At 45.0% G+C, this 16,603-nt stretch overlaps 1 protein-coding gene and 1 long non-coding RNA gene across 4 annotated transcripts; one reads left to right on the top strand and one right to left on the bottom strand.

Moving 5' to 3' along the window:
* Nucleotides 1-373: 373 nt before the first annotated feature.
* LOC144293005 (uncharacterized) lies at nucleotides 374-3,797 on the bottom strand. Of its 3 annotated transcripts, XR_013360433.1 has the most exons (4): nucleotides 3,385-3,797; nucleotides 2,119-2,620; nucleotides 1,524-1,620; nucleotides 374-898 (listed from the first exon to the last, which is right to left on the bottom strand). It is a non-coding gene; the product is annotated as an uncharacterized LOC144293005 (long non-coding RNA). The 3 variants fall into 3 exon arrangements; XR_013360432.1 differs by having other exon boundaries at nucleotides 1,524-2,620; XR_013360434.1 differs by having other exon boundaries at nucleotides 1,524-2,564.
* A 676-nt stretch (nucleotides 3,798-4,473) lies between these two features.
* SFRP4 (secreted frizzled related protein 4) lies at nucleotides 4,474-14,488 on the top strand. Its single transcript, XM_077864085.1, has 6 exons — nucleotides 4,474-4,936; nucleotides 6,118-6,198; nucleotides 6,296-6,361; nucleotides 8,658-8,856; nucleotides 11,546-11,609; nucleotides 13,596-14,488. Exons 1-6 carry the CDS (start codon nucleotides 4,489-4,491, stop codon nucleotides 13,779-13,781), a joined length of 1,044 nt encoding a protein of 347 aa, XP_077720211.1. The 5' UTR covers nucleotides 4,474-4,488; the 3' UTR covers nucleotides 13,782-14,488.
* Nucleotides 14,489-16,603: the final 2,115 nt, after the last annotated feature.

Below are 16,603 nucleotides of genomic sequence, written 5' to 3'. Positions count from 1 at the left end.
GCGGCAGGTCACCACCTTCCAGGAGACAGTCGGGTTCAGGTCGGGAAGGCAACGCTCCCGCTTGCTGGGCGCCGCAGAGCTGGCCCCCTTGCCAACACTGACACCTTCTTCCCCCAGAGTAGAACGGAAAGGGTCTTGGTCATCCACCATGGCCATGTCCAAGCCCCTGCTCTTCCAACAGAGCCCGGAGGACCAGAGGATTAGCCCTTTTGTCCTTGGGCGGAGGACCCAGGGACGGAGCCCTGAGGCCACACTTGCAGTGACACTTCCACCCTCATCCATCACCTGACAACACCACAACTCCAGGCGCGTGTGAGTCTGGGAGTTTAGCATCAAGAACAAAGTTTAAAAAAAATAAATAAATAAAATAAAAAAAATAATAAAAAGAACAAAGTTTATTGGGTTTATGGTTTATGTTTCATAATATTAGGATGTACCATATGGAATATTTCGTAATATTAGGATGTACCATACAGAATCAAAAAAAAAAGCAACTTAAAAAAAAAGACTTGCTTTCCAAATTTATGGTATCTTTACAGTTGATCTGTGTTTCAAGAATGAGGACGTGAACCAGATGAAAGCAGGAGGGAACATTCCCACATAAAGGACATGGGGACAAGGGAAAATGGGTGTAGTGCTGGGGTTTAAGGAGAGTAATTTTGAGCCCTATCAAACGGGGTCTTGAAAACCAGGGAGGGGCACCATGAGGCGGAAGCCTTAGGAAGCTCCCTGAGGTGTGAGTGCAGAGATTGGGCAGGGAGCAGGAGGAGGAAGATGCCGTTATAATCCAGGTAACAGACACTGGAATCTGAACTGAGGTGGTGGCGGCGGGCGACGGTGGATCAGAAACGGCGCTATGGAGGAGAACTTTCTGGTTTGGGCCACTGGGAGTTCCATCCTGAATGAGCAAAGAAGACAAGTCAGTTTAGGATCGGTTGACTTTGGGGCAGTCCAGGTGGCTCAGCGGTTTAGTGCCTCCTTCAGCCCAGGGCATGGTCCTGGAGACCCGGGATTGAGTCCCACGTCCAGCTCCCTGCATGGAGCCTGCTTCTCCCTCCTCCTGTGTCTCTGCCTCTCTCTCTCTCTCATGGATAAATAAAATCTTTAAAAAAAAAAAAAAAGGATTGGATGACTTTGGGGCTCCTGGTGGCTCCTTCAGCCCAGGGCGTGATCCTGGAGACCCGGGATCAAGTCCCACGTCGGGCTCCCTGCATGGAGCCTGCTTCTCCCTCTGCCTGTGTTTCTGCCTGTCTCACTCTCTCTCTGTGTGTCTCCCATGAATAAATAAATAAAATCTTTAAAAAAAAAAAAAAAAGACTGGTTGACTTTGGGGCTCCTAGGTGGCTCAGTCGTTGAGCGTCTGCCTTTGGCTCAGGGAGTGATCCCGGGGTCCTGGGATGGAGTCCTGCATCGGGGTCCCCACAGGCAGTCTGCTTCTCCCTATGTCTCTGCCCCTCTCTGTGTCTCTCATGTAAATAAATCAAATCTTAAAAAAAAAAAAGGATTGGTTGATTTTGACATACCTGTGGGTTATGCAGGTAGAAATACCCCAGGGACAGTTGGATGAGCATTTCCACAAACCAACAGGGCTAGAGGACTGGTTTCAGAAGCCATCGACATCTCGGTGGTAATTGAAGCCAAAGAGGAGAACGACAGGGGAGACGGTTACTTGGAGACATTTTTGATTGTCATAACAGGGTAGGGGCAGCCTCTACTGGCATCTAGTAGGAGGAGGCCAGAGAGGCTACTAAACTTTCCAGAATGCACAGAACCCAATAAAGAATATTCTGGCCCCAGGGTCAGAAGCACTAAGGTTGAGAAACTTGGAGAGGCAGGGTGCGTGGAGAGTGAGAAGAGGACTGGCCTTGGAACCCAAGCAGAGAAGCAGGCCTCTACACAGGAACCTCCAGAGAGAAGCCACTGACCAGAGTAACTTCCTCAGCTACGTAGGCTATTGGCAAATCAATGTCCAGTACAGGGTAATGGATTAGGGCTGAGACAGGGCCTGAAGGAGGAGGCCGCGGACAGAGTCTCCCACCCCAAGTAGAACCACTACAGACAGGCAGCCAGTGGACCCCCCGAGGGAAGCCAGAGAACTTTATAGAGAAGGCCTCTTACCTTCTCCGCACCTTTTCTTCAAGGAAACACCCTGGAGAACATCGGGGTGATGCCTGCTGTGCTGCGACTTGGTACTAGCTGTGAACAGATGCAGCAGGTTCCAACTGGCTGCGCCAGAGAGAGCCCTTTCCAAGTCTGCCTCTTTGACCAACTCACAGGAGCCGGAGTCCAACTGTCTCTCAAAACTGCATTTCCTGCCCCTGTAGGAGCTGGGGCTACAAATATTTCCCCCTAAGCCAGGGGGTTTCGACTCACTGGATTTGACAGCTGGAAATGGCTCAAAATGTCCTCTAGGTTATCCCCATTGCTTGAGAGTTCACTGGCCCGGCTTGCCATCCTGGGAGCTTGAGACCTACCTGAAACTGGAACTACCTCTCCAGGTTGGCGCGGCTGTGTTTGGACACTCTGGGCTTCCCCTGAATAGAACCCGACTCCTTGGATGAATCCTGAAATGTATTTGTGTCATTTGTCCTCTCAACTTAACATGTTTAATTCGTGTTCCCTTAAAAAAATAAAAAATAATTAAAAAAAAAAGAAGGTCTTACATTTAAAGAGCTTAACACCACGCCCAGCCCATTGTAAATGCTCAATAAAATGCCAGCTGTATTTTTTTTGTTGCTGGGCTATTATAATTCTTAGTCCTGGACAGAGTCAAAACTAAACTAATATTGTGGGTCTAAGCTTTGGAGATAAAAAACAAAAAACAAAAAACAAAAAACAGTTATCTGCCATATGTTCAGATTTTTAATTGAACTATGGTTGTTTAGTTTTTTTAAGATTTTGTTTATTTGAGAGAGACAGCACAAGCAGAGGGAGCAGCAGAGGGAGAAGCAGACTACCTCCTGAGGGGGGAGCCCCACGTGGGGCAGGATCCCAGGACCCTGAGACCCTGACTTGAGCCAAAGGCCGCCACTTCACTGATTCAGCCACCCAGATGCCCCTGAACTATGTTTTTATTTTTATTTTTTTTCTAAGTTTTCTTTATTTAAATTCAATTCGCCAACGTATAGTATAACACCCAGTGCTGAACTGATGTTTTTAAAGATTAACATTCAGAGACCACATTTTCATATCCTAATGCCCTAAGAGAATATCATATACCAGAAACCTTACTGCCAGAAGATTGATGTACATTTGCAACAACAGTCTCCCTTTTCTGTGAGACCTGAGCCAGCAGTTGGTTTTACTACCTCTTCCTAATAAAAATAAACGAAAAAGAAAAAAAACAAAACATAAAAATAAGCTGGAAGAAGAAACAAAACGTACCATGCTTTCCAGGGTACGCGGCTTCTTACTCAATGTAAGTAGTTTCAAGCACATCAAAACCTCAAGATTTTTAGCCTCGCTGGGCTGGAAATCGCTTGGCAATGAAGTGGGGGGCGGGGAGGGGGGGATCTTTCAGGCTTTGGTGTCCGGTCCTGTTTTCTCCTGGGTTTCCGTTCACGGTGGATTGAGGAACAGAGGGTGAGAAGAAGGAAGGGGAATGTCGGCGGACGGAAAACATTCCTAAACCAGAAGATGCTATTATTGCACCTTGGGGCTGCTGGGCTCCCGGAGCACGTACAGACCAAATGCCTTTCTGGAAAAACCTGAGCCCAAGCTCACGGCTTGGAACAAAACCCAAGTGCGCACAACCGAGGAGGGGGTGTGTGAGTGGAGACGACGTGTCCCTCCGGGTCCCCCCCACCCCCCGCGACGGGCGAGCTGCAGGCGAGCGAGCCCCGGGAGGAGGGGCCGCGGAAGGTCGCACCCGCTGCAACCCTGCGCCCCGGGCACCTCTAGGGCAGGGGCCGCAGAGCTCAGCTTTGACCCAAACAGCGCCTGCCCCGTCCTGAGATCCTCTCCTTGCACCCGCTTGGATCCGGTGTCCAAAACGACTGCCAGGGACTCTTTCTCCTGGTGCGAAGGACAAGGACTGGCCCGACTAAAAAGGAGGGACTTTGGGGAAACGCAGGCTCGCAGCCCTGGGCCGCGGCCCGGAGGGGATGATGTCAGCGCTCGGGGCGGGCGCGGCGCGGGCGGGGGAGGGGCGCGGGGGGGAGGGGGAGGGGGAGGGGCGCGCCCGCCGCCGCCGCCGCGGGAGCCTCCGGGGCCCACGTCAGGGGACGCGTCGGGATAAATAGGGTCCCGCAATGGCCGAGGCCGGCTGCGCTCGGAGCTGCCGCGTCGGGGGCCGGAGCTGCCGCGTCGGGGACCCGAGCTGCCCGGGCGGCTGGGCGCCCCGCAGGCTGAGCGCCCGCGCCCTCGCGCTCCGAGACGCCCGGCCGGGCCCCGCGGGCGCACGGCGTGTCCGCGGCCCCGGGCGACGGCCGCCCCCGGGGCAGGGAGGACGGACGGACGGCTAGCGGGGCGGGCGGCCGGGCCGGGGCCATGCAGCTCGCGGTGCTGGCGGCGCTGTGCTGCCTCGGGCTGCGCCTGGCGCTCGGCGTGCGCGGCGCGCCCTGCGAGGCGGTGCGCATCCCCATGTGCCGGCACATGCCCTGGAACATCACGCGGATGCCCAACCACCTGCACCACAGCACGCAGGAGAACGCCGTCCTGGCCATCGAGCAGTACGAGGAGCTGGTGGACGCGAACTGCAGCTCGGTGCTGCGCTTCTTCCTCTGCGCCATGTACGCGCCCATCTGCACGCTCGAGTTCCTGCACGACCCCATCAAGCCGTGCAAGTCGGTGTGCCAGCGCGCGCGCGACGACTGCGAGCCGCTCATGAAGATGTACAACCACAGCTGGCCCGAGAGCCTGGCCTGCGACGAGCTGCCGGTCTACGACCGCGGCGTGTGCATCTCGCCCGAGGCCATCGTCACCGACCTCCCCGACGGTGAGGCCGCGCGGGAGCCCGGACGGGCGGGCAGCCCGCACCCTGCTCCCGAGGGCGGGACGGGGACCTGCCTGGGGACGGGTGGAGGGAGGGGGAGGCTGCAGGAACGTCCGGAGCTGGGGAGCCCCGCGTCCCGAGGAGCAGGCGTGCGGGGCGGGAGGCGCCGCTGGAGCCGTCGGGGGCGCGCACCTGGACGGGGGTCGCGAGCAGCAGCAGCAGCAACAGCAGCGGCAGGCGCGACCTGGGTGGGGCCTGAGCGCTGCGCACTTTGATCCCCAAAACAATCCCACCGGGAATCTCCCGTTTAGTGTGAGCCCCTGGAAACTCTTGCCCCCACCCCCCCCACCCCCCCCAAAAAAAGCAGTACCTACCCGTAAGTCACCACTCCCCACAGGAGTGCACTTTGTAAATTTAGTCGTTCTGGGAAAGGGAATCTGTGGCATCTTAGTTAACTGGACGTCCACTTTCACTTCCCTTCCTTTTTTTTTTTTTTTTTTTTTTTTGGTCATCTGGCTGCTTTTCTAGGATGAAGGAGCAAGCTTAAAACCATTTCTTGAAACGAAACCTAAGAACATTTTGCATGCTTTTATCCTGCACATTTAGAGAGATTATGGTGTTGCCTTAGTGTAGTTTCTGAGGTTATAGGTCAGAGCGTTGCCCAACACAGGAAGGAGGAGAAGTAAGGTGAAGGGAAAGTCGGAATTCCTCTCTAATTCAAAGCTTTAGGGGGAAAAAAACGTATTTATTGCTCAGATTATATAAAAGAGGGTTATGCTCTTGGGGGGTTATAGATAGCAGTGGGCTGCTTCTGCCTTGCAAAAAGAGAGGCGGCGATTTGGAAATATTCTGGATGTTTTGATTAGTGTCAACTGTCAAGCTGCGAAAAAGCAACATTTTAAAATGGATTTGGAAGGGAAGTTAGTGTGCGTCAGCCAATTGAAATGGATGTGCATTCGTATCAATTTGTGCTCGTTGGGCAAAATTTCACTCAAAAATCTTCTTTCCTAAGCCCAGGAATGTCTGTATGAAAAAAGTAGACGACAATCACATGCCACTTTTACAATGTAGTGTCATTCTTTTGTGACACTGTGTTAGTGTCTGTCTCCAGATGGTTCCTTATTCCAGCTGGGTGAGCAGGCTAAGTCACTGACCACACCTACGTGGCTCTCTGTGTGTTTCAGACGTTAAGTGGATAGACATCACGCCAGACATGATGGTACAGGAAAGGCCCCTTGATGTTGACTGTAAACGCCTAAGCCCCGGTGAGTTCTTTCTCCCTTGAGGTTCCCCCTTTGTCGCCTCCCCAGTGTGGTTTCTGAACACTTTTCCAACTTATTGTCTCTCTTTTGTCTTCTTCAGACCGTTGCAAGTGCAAAAAGGTAAAGCCGACTCTGGCGACGTATCTGAGCAAAAACTACAGCTACGGTAAGTCATCTGATGAAACCATTTACTGGAGGACTTGGCACATGGCAAAGCCAGCCGCAAAGCTGATCACAAAGTGGTAACTTACGTGGGTTCCAGATGGCACGGCGACAGCTGGAAAATGTCTTGCTTTTCTGGGGAAATTAAGCAAATACAAAATAGGTTACCTGGGGGGAAGAGTGGTGCGGATCAGAGCAGAGTTGCCATCGAGGTCCTACTTGTCTTAGGCAGACGGGCCACTCAGCCAGGATGGCCCACCTGACTTGTTCTCTTCTTGGGATCTCAGTGCTATCGGAAGAGTGGGTGACTGATCCGTGGGTTGGATTATCTGAGGCCCAGGAATTAAGACCTCCCCCTGTTTTCCTTTTACTTATAAACTCCTACAGATATTTAACATCTTAAAGGAATTGTGGGGAAAGAGGTACAGGCATTGGCATAGTTTAAATGCCCTTCTGTCTTACTGGAAAGAGCAGTCCGCACATTCTGTAGGGGGTCAGCTATTTTTAATCTTTTAAGTAAACCGAATTCTATTATCATTTGAAAATAGATTTAATTTAAAAATGTGTCCTTTTAAAATATCCGTTTGGGTTATTTTATGTTCCTTTGCATTTCCTTTTTTTTTTTAATTTTTATTTATTTATGATAGTCACAGAGAGAGAGAGAGAGAGAGAGAGGCAGAGAGACACAGGCAGAGGGAGAAGCAGGCTCCATGCACCGGGAGCCCGATGTGGGATTCGATCCCGGGTCTCCAGGATCGCGCCCTGGGCCAAAGGCAGGCGCTAAACCGCTGCGCCACCCAGGGATCCCCTCCTTTGCATTTCCTACGTTACTTCTGCTGAAATGACAGGAACTCTTTAGGCAAAATGGTCATTTTATTTGTTAACTTTGTTTTCCATGATTCAAACTGAAATTTTAAATCATCAACTTTATGTGGTATGTCACATGGGAAAGTAGGAAGACCGTGGCAATACAAAAGTCTGAAAACATAACCTTTTATTTGAGTTGTAAGATTTGAGATTATATCTAGCCAACGTGGGTAACTCAACCAAAAAAAAAAAAAAAAAAAGCAAATGGTCTTTTCCAGTAGCTTCCATTGTTGTCGTTTTAAAAACATTTCTTGTAGATAGTGTCTTAGTCTAATCTCCTTTGTCCCTCATCTGACACTCCCCAGCCCTCCTTACTAACTGGGGCTTCACTGTCTTGCTGTTCTCCATAACTACTTTAATGGTGAAACCATTTTCTATTTAAGTCCTTTGGCTTCTTCATAAACCAGCTTTCTAGGACGGAATCCAAGACAGATCTGTGCTAGGCTGATTACAATTCCATGGAAGGCAGTAATAGTAAGGGACCAAAGGGGCCAGAATTTAGAGCGTAATCAGACGCAGTGATGTTAACAGCCATCTGTAATAACACTTACACTGCTGCTCACCGCAGACCTTGCCCTGACAGCGTGTGAGTAAAGGATTGAGAACAGTGATCTTCAGAGCCTCCTTCCAGTTCAGAAATGTCATGGCTTTCATAACTTCCTTTGGAAGAGAAAAAACGTTCAAGCGTCAGACGGGTGGTTGGACCATCCAAACTTTAAAGTGGCTTCTGAGGGGCGCCTGGGTGGCTCAGCGGGTTGAGCGTCAGACTCTTGATTTCGGCTCAGGTCATGATCTCATGATCGAGCCCTCCCCTCCGCCCCTTTGGGCCTCTGGCTCACCGGCTCATTCTGAAATCTGCCTGAGATTCTCTCTCTCCTCTCCCTCTGTCCCTTCCCCTTTGGACGCACTCTCAATCTTTCTCTCTAAAATAATGTCTTTTTAGAAAAGTGGCTTCTGAACCCAAAAACATATGATTCTCACTTCAAATAATCACAAGGCAGGGGATAAACAAATACTCATTTCTGTGAAATATTTACTGACATTCCTGACTTGAATCTTCTGGTTTGTTCTTTTGGCAAACAGACCTACAAACAAACGAACCAAATTTTAGCATTTTCAGCCTGAGAACAATCTCTGAGATTCTCTATTCACATGCTAGCTGCAGCCCATGAGGAGCCCTCACCGATCCAGAAGCAGAGCCCAGACGAAGCCTGCCTGTCATTTTGCTCATACATCTTGTGGCATGAGCCAGGACTTTAAAGACAATGCTGACAATACGATTGTGTGGGCTTCTTGCTGGCATCTGGGCAGCTCGGACATGACCATAATTACAGGAGGCATTCTTTAAGAGAGGGCTCAGGAGTTGGCGTGATTACACCAAGTCTTTGTCTCCAAAGGCTTCATCCACACTTCTATCACTTTTTACATTGCAGTCATTCATGCCAAAATCAAAGCTGTGCAGAGGAGTGGCTGTAACGAAGTAACCACTGTGGTGGACGTGAAAGAGATCTTCAAGTCCTTGTCACCCATCCCTCGAACGCAGGTCCCGCTCATTACAAATTCTTCCTGCCAGTGTCCTCACATCCTGCCGCATCAAGACGTTCTCATCATGTGTTACGAGTGGCGCTCCAGGTAGGCACCAAGGGACAGAAGAAACTGCACACTGCTTCTAAAAACATGAATCTCATTTAGCAGTCATGGTTTATTAAAAAAAATATGGCACCAGGAGTTCTTTTTAAACAAGACAATTTAATAAAGAAAGAAATAAACAAGACAGTTTTAATAGATGCCTCTGTTGTGATCTCACATATCCTCAATAGTGTTTAATTCCACGTGGCATTAAGGAAAAATAGAAATAGGAGGATTTGAATGGAATCTTTAAAAATCTACTTCAAAATGTCAAAATGGAATCTTTAAAAAGCAATTTTCAAAATTTATTTCAAAATTTTGACTTCCAAAATTGTAGGCCAATAAGTTACTATAAGTTAAGACATTCAGACCATTCAGATCAATCTTAGGGGGACGCCTGGGTGGCTCAGTGGTTGAACATCTGCCTTCGGCTCAGGGCGTGATCCCAGGGTCATGGGATCGAGTCCCACATCAGTCTCCCTGCATGGACCCTGCTTCTCCCTCTGCCTATCTCTCTCTCTCTCTGTGTGTGTGTGTGTGTGTGTGTGTGTGTGTGTGTCTCATGAATAAATAAATAAAATCTTTTAAAAAAATCAATCTTAGGGTGGCAAGTACTGAATTTTTTCAAAGAGCTCTTCAATAACCTAAAGATCAAGTTAATGACAATTCCACACTTTCCTTATATACAATCTAAATGTATACAATGTTTGTTTGATAGACCATTACATACAGACACAGTCATATTCACACTCACATGCATGTATATACATGTGTCTATATATCATTAGCTGGGAGCGTGGCTTCCCCCACATCTCTTTCCTTGGCCTCTTTTTATATATTGGTACCTTATAATGTAATAATCGAACTCTTCAGACCAGGTTACTGGATGGGCCCCATAACCCACGGCAGGATACATCTCCCACAATATAAGTCCTTTTTTATATAACAAGTCTTCCCTTTGATTCTCTGCCATTACTGTTCATGTATTTCTTTTGGATACAACCATGGGCTATTTCTCCAAAACACCTTTTGAAACTAGCCTCACTTGAATACTTTCTCGATCTGTATTCTATCAGCACTTGGGTACCCTCCTCATACCACGTATACTATCTGGTGCTCTTGACTTTAAAGCTGTTCTTCTACTTGCAGCTTGTCTCTCTGTGGAAGCAGAATGCATGAATGTTGACTGTTTCTAGGCTCATCTCTTGCATAGTGTTTGTATCTGCTGCAGGACTAGATGTGGTTCTGGGAACATACCGGAACATAGTCATTGAATCCTATTGGGACAGATGAATGGATTATAAATGAATTAAATAACAGCTTCCCCATCATCCTTTCTGTTCACTTATAGACTTCATGTAATTCTGATGAAAATGCCAGTAAAAATATTGTTGAATAACTGGGAGTTATGTCTTCACAAATGATGCTAATGATCAGTTGGAGGAACAAACGGAGAAGAGTGTATAAAGGAGATTTTGAAAATACCATTTGAAAGGAAATCTGCCTTAGGAGAGACAGAAAACTGGTACAAAGCTGTACTTGGCTAAAACCATGTGGTGCAAGAGTACACATGTAGATAAATAAAACAGAGAAAGCAGTCTTGAAACAGATTCTAATGCATAAAATAACTTATTATGAAGGAGATATGGCAAATCAATTGGACATGAATATATTGTTTAGTAAATGTTTCAAATATTTTTATTTGGAAAATTAGCACATATGTTCACTTTTTACTATACTATAAAATAAATTTCAAATGGAGTAAAGAAATATTTTTAAAACTTCATCATAGAGGGTAAAATTAGGTGAATAGGTAGGTATGTGAAATCTGAATGACAAAATACTTTGCAAACATGAAATTAATGTAAGAAATCACAATGGAAAAATGTCAATATGCATTTTTGATGATATAATATCATGGACATAAAAATCACCCCAAAAGGACAATAAATATTGAAAAAAATACTTGAAATAGTTATGACAAAGGAATAGTAACCTTACTCTATAAAGAGTTCATGTGAGTTCATATTTGACATGTAAAGACTACAATATATAAATAATATGTACATAAATCTATACAAGTTCCAGAAGAAATACAAAGAGTAAATAAATTTACCTCTTTAATTCTCCAATCCAAATTAAAAAATAATTTGAACCAAAGTTCAACCATTCTGAAAAGAGTTTGGCACTGTGCATTGAAAACTTTGAAAAAAATATATACTCTTTGACTCAATAATTCTACTTCCAGAAATCTATCTGGAGGCATAATAAGTCAGTACACACTAGTCTGTATGTACAAGGGCATTCAACACAATGCTGGTGACAGGAGCTAAGCAAAAGAAGGGGGTTCAACAGTAGAGAAAGGCCTAAGTGTGTAATGGATATTATTGTTGAAATATTATATGGTTATTATAGCTATATTTTTGAATTCTAATTAAATGAGAAAATGTGTATAATAGAATGACAAAAAGAAATATATTATATGACCTAAATACTCAGTGTAATTTAAATATATATATAGGTATGAGGAAGAATAAAAGGAAATGCTAGTAAAATATGAATAGTGGATATGTGGATTGTAGGGTTAAGGGTTTTAAAGAATTTGGGTGTTTTTCCAATTTTTTTGTATTTTTAAGCTTTTTCCTTACATAATCAGAATTGCTCAAGATAAATTATTTTTTCTTTTTTTCAGGATGATGCTTCTTGAAAACTGTTTAGTTGAAAAATGGAGAGATCAACTTAGTAAAAGATCCATAGTAAGTATGGTTAGCAATACTCCAAATACGGAGTTAAGTGTGAGTGAAGAAATTCTATAGCACTAGGGGTTCAGCACATACTCCCATCTCCAGGCTCTCACTATTTATCTTTTGAATAAGCAGTTAGGAGCTCTGACTTGGAAATTGTAGTTCAGTATCTCTGCAATCTCAAGGTGATTTGGTTGCATTCAATCCTGATCGATTGGTTATTTTAATATAAAAATATAACCTTAATTAAATTAAGGTTTAAATTTTTTTTTCTGTGGTATTTCATTTAACTATTTTAGCAAAATCAGTCACGTACTTGAGCAGAATTTACCTCCAGAGGGTTTAAAACAAACATAGACACAGGGTGTGGGAATGTGCAATCCTAAAATTCACGCTGTCTTTGTACAAAGCATAATCTTCCCCTGTGCTTAAAACAATTTTGAGACTTGTCAAAATCAATAATCTACGAACTATAATCATTTTGGGGCCAAATCTATTACTTTAATGGTAACATCAGAGAAAGATTGGTAATTCAATTAAAGGAGTTAGAATAATTTTTTGCCCAGAGATATGAGTTCACACCAGAACCAGAGAAATCAGATCGTTGGTTTGAAAGGTTTTTTTTTTTTTTTTTTTTTTGAAATGTTTAAAGCATCCCCGCTCTCCTCTAAATCCGCTTAGGTATCTGTAGGAGGACTTGTGTTTTCAGGTTCACAAAGGGTCTTACTACTACTGCCCGTGCCCTCTTAGTGTGTGAGGGAAAAGTCTATATTAATACTGACTTATAGAGAAGGTAGTTTGAACAAAGCCTCTCCTACTGGATGCATTTGGGAATAACACGACCTTTACATCTGAGCTAAAAACTCAGGAGCTACTCAGGAACCCACTTCGCCTTCCTGAACAGAAAATTCTAGTAGGATTGGTTATGCAATTTCCAAGACCGCAGCAGATTAGAAGCATCAATATAGAAAGCAAGTCCACCCTAAGAACCTGAGTGAAAGCAAGCTTTCAGGAATCATGGCCATTTAGGCAGTTTACTTCTGCAACAAATATTCCAGTAATGCTTCCGTAAGAATTTGAAGCTAGCACCATATAATAGCAGGCCTAATGAGTTTATTATTTCACGACAGACTACACTTGTGCCCTGGGAGGGTGGGGACAGTGTTTCTCATTTCATTGTATTTCTGGTGCCTCAGACAATGCCCAGCCTGTGCTCATGCTCATACTCTCCACTGAATGAAATAAACTCCAACAAAACAGTGTATATACTGTGATAAAAAGCAACATCTATTCAAGTGGACTCAGTTTTTTCTTACATGCTGCTATTTAAATGAGTAGTATTTCTTTATAGTAGAAGTAGTAAATCCTTTTCTATCAAGGAAACAACTATCCAGAAAGTCTCGTTTCTCATCAGTTCTGGGTAGCTAATACTTGAGTGGATTACTAGAGGTGGGAGGGGCTATCTTCCTTTGGAAGTAAGAGAATTAGGTGAGCCCACCTACAAATGCCATAAGAAGGACCCTGGACTTCCTAGTGAGGCTTCGCCTCTTAGCCGTGTCAGAACCCCTGCTTTGTAGGAAACTTGCTGTGTAGGAAACTGGCATCGCAGGGCCTATGGGCAAAAGTGCATGGGTTGGGGCCTTGGGCCCTGGAGTCAGACTGGTGAATTTGCATCTCAGCTTTGACATTTGTCAGCCACATGACTGTGCAAATAAGCTCTGTGTGCTCGTTTCCTGGCCCCTACCATGGTGCCCACCTAGCAGGGCTGTTGGGAGTTTCAGTGAAATGAATAAATAGACAGATTGCATCCCACCTTGAGCACTTTTCAAATCATCCGGTGTATGAGAAATGCCATAGTACAGCATAGCTATTTTATTCGTTGTTATCATGACTTATATGTGACAGTGGGGGAAAAAAGGGGCATCAATCCTGACATTAGTTTAATGGCATTACTCGGTGAAATGTACTTGATGGTCATGGTTACAAATTGCCTCCCAGCAGTGGGAAGAGAGGCTGCGGGAACAGCGGAGGACCGTTCAGGACAAGAAGCGAACAGCCGGGCGCACCAGTCGTAGCAACACCCCGAAACCAAAGGGAAAGCCTCCTGCTCCCAAACCAGCCAGCCCCAAGAAGACCATTAAAGCTAGGAGTGCCCAAAAGAGAACAAACCCAAAAAAAGTGTGAGCCAGCTGCTTTCCAGAACGGAGACTGCCTCCAAGGATGAGGCCAGCCACTGCCCAGCCAGCCTGGGGAAGGCCCTGCTCCCCTCGCCTTCACAACTGCAGTACTCCTCAGACACATCTTGCAGATTTTTCTTAATGATATGCTTCAATTTTTCTTTTTAAGCCGCCACAAACTGTAGTGGTAGGTATGTCCTTTGGTATGGAAGGTATATGAAAGCTCAAATCTTGTGGACAAATCTCCTTGCGGCAGTCAGGGTAGCCTTCAAAGGCGCCCACTCTGTGCGATCTCCAAGGGGGGGGGAAGATGCTTTGGTTCTTACCATTTGACCTAATATGTGCATTGTAAAATAAATGCCATATTACAAAGAAAACACTTTTTTTTTTTTACAATCTGTTATATTTCAGTTTGACTTGTCATATTAGAATGTTCGTAATATTTTAAATGCGATCGGAAATACGATGATTTGAAGGAAGAAAGCAAGAGGAACGAATGTCTAAAAGATCTTTATGTGTTTACTGTTTGCGGAAGAATTTCTGTGATGAAAGGGAATTTTTGAACTATCTAGAAAAGTAGGATATGGAAAACTGTAATGATTTTTTTTTTTCACAAAGAACCCTTTCAGCTCGTTTTTAGCTAGAAACTTTAGAAACTAAAACAATAATGATGATAACTAACTAAATAAATAAAAGGGAAAGGCAAACACACCATATCTGGATCCTTATTTCCTGGCTACCATGCTGTGGGTGGAAAGGCTCTGAATTCATGTTCATGATGCTTCTCATTAGTAATCACTACGTAGCACCAGAAACAAGGTTGGTTTCTCCTATGATCATTTATACACCAGTGACGCAGCCCCCAAGACTTTTACACCCGTGGATGTGCTCATCTCATTTCCCAGGACATCCTAGATATCTTGATGCCAATCCTGAGAGAATGTTCTCTCTGCAGATAGCTGGCACTGACAAAGGTGCCATGGGCCCAGTGCGAGAAGGCCAGGACTGGTCCAAAGTCCACGGTTCTCAGCCTGCAATGACACCCCTGCCACACACCAGCTCTGGGCTCGGAAAACCAACTACTGTCACTTCTCCATTCAAGGATGGAATGGAGGAACAATCTGAAAGCTTAAGTATAAAATCTCCTTTAGATTTACCAGTGTCCCTGCTTCTCAGAGAAAGGGTTACGTGACCTGTCGCACTCACACAGGGCCGTCAGACACATCATCTCATTTCATCTCAGTGGCCATCAGGACATGGAAGTGAGGTGCGTGGGTCAGCCAAGGTCAAGCGGAGAATTGGCGTTAATAAGAATGCAGGCATGGGCTCCTCTGTCCTGTGTCACCACTGCAGCGCAGTAGTGGTAAAGGCGTCCAATAGAGACTCACACAGAGGTACCAACAACCCACTCGCGTGTGTTTCTGCTCTATTACAGACCCAACTTCTCTGGCCCTGAAGGAAAGCCAAAGAGGTGTTTAGCATAGCACCCACACTAAAGAAACCTACGCAAGGCCATTAAAGGCATTGGCAGCCTAGCCTACCTCCTTAGCATTGTGGGGACTCTTTGGGGAGGGGAATCAGAAATGGAACTCTCCATGGAAATGGAGAAAAAACACATATGTAAAAAACGTAAACACTTTTTTTAAGTACAATACTGAATGTAATAAGAGTCTGGAGAAGACTAGGTATTTAAACACCATTGAAATATTTAACTGAAATCACATACTCAATATGACATGAAATGTAATACTTCCTGAGGAATGTTAACACGGGGATCCCCGGGTGGCTCAGCGGTTGAGCGCCTGCCACCAGCCCAGGTCGTGATCCTGGAGTCCCAGGATCGAGTCCCGCCTCGGGCTCCCTGCATGGAGTCTCCTTCTCCCTCTGCCTGTGTCTCTGCCTCTCTGTGTTTTTCATAAATAAATAAAATCTTAAAAAAAAAAAAAAGGAACGTTAGCATATGGCAAACCAAGTAGCAGGTTTAGACTTTATACAATATGTAATTGGGCACATGTACAGTTTGATTAACTGATACAAGTTTAACCAGGCCATTGGTTTATTATTCTGAAAAAGCCAAAAACAAACATCAGCCCACATGGCGAGTAATGTAATAAGTAACAAGTAACAACACTACCAACAAGGTAGTGGCCTTTGTAAGAGCCAAGAATTTATTTCTCTCTCTTCAATAGTTTCTCCTTCAAAATACATGTGAGAAGAGGTAAAGAAAAATATACGGAAGGGAAAGGTGAGGTATTGAAATGAGAATTGAGAGTTGGATTACCTTAGTGAGAAAAAAAATCATTTATTTTGCAATATTTGGATCAGCAAATCTCATAATTAAGGACAGCTGCAGGGATTTTTTTCAATAATTTTTTGGTCTTTCAATAATATGATAAACATGTATTTTCTATAAAGTAATAAATGCATAAAATAAAAATGGTAGAAGTAAAATCCTACCTAATCCTACTCATCACTATGCAGAGGTAATCACTGTTCATATTTTGGCATACAGTTTTCCAGGTGTTTACTATGCATTTATATAATGATTTGAGGGAAAAAAACATAGAAGCTTATTTTTCATACTGTTCAATAACCTTCCTTCTTCACTCAGTCTCTTATTCAGACTAGTTCTCATGTCACTTCATTTATAATGGCTCTGTTGTGTTGCATGGTATGTGTTACCTACAAACCCTTATATAAGTAGAGATTTAGGTTGTTTCTTAACGTACTGAATAACTGAATCAACATCTTGATAACTAATATCTGTGCACCTCCTTAACTAGTTCCTTGGGATAAGTCTGTTTAAGTGGCTTTGGTGGGCCAAGGAGT

Source organism: Canis aureus, chromosome 21 (assembly GCF_053574225.1).
Source record: "Canis aureus isolate CA01 chromosome 21, VMU_Caureus_v.1.0, whole genome shotgun sequence".
Taxonomy (NCBI): Eukaryota; Metazoa; Chordata; class Mammalia; order Carnivora; family Canidae; genus Canis; species Canis aureus.
This window is presented reverse-complemented; position numbering and strand designations above follow the sequence as displayed.

What these genes read in the sequence shown, in the direction of transcription:
- SFRP4 (XM_077864085.1), top strand. Translation starts at nt 4,489, where the DNA reads ATGCAGCTCGCGGTGCTGGCGGCGCTGTGCTGCCTCGGGCTGCGCCTG. An exon ending in CGTCACCGACCTCCCCGACG is followed by an intron (nt 4,937 to 6,117) that starts GTGAGGCCGCGC and finishes TGTGTGTTTCAG; the next exon opens with ACGTTAAGTGGATAGACATC. An exon ending in CTGTAAACGCCTAAGCCCCG is followed by an intron (nt 6,199 to 6,295) that starts GTGAGTTCTTTC and finishes TGTCTTCTTCAG; the next exon opens with ACCGTTGCAAGTGCAAAAAG.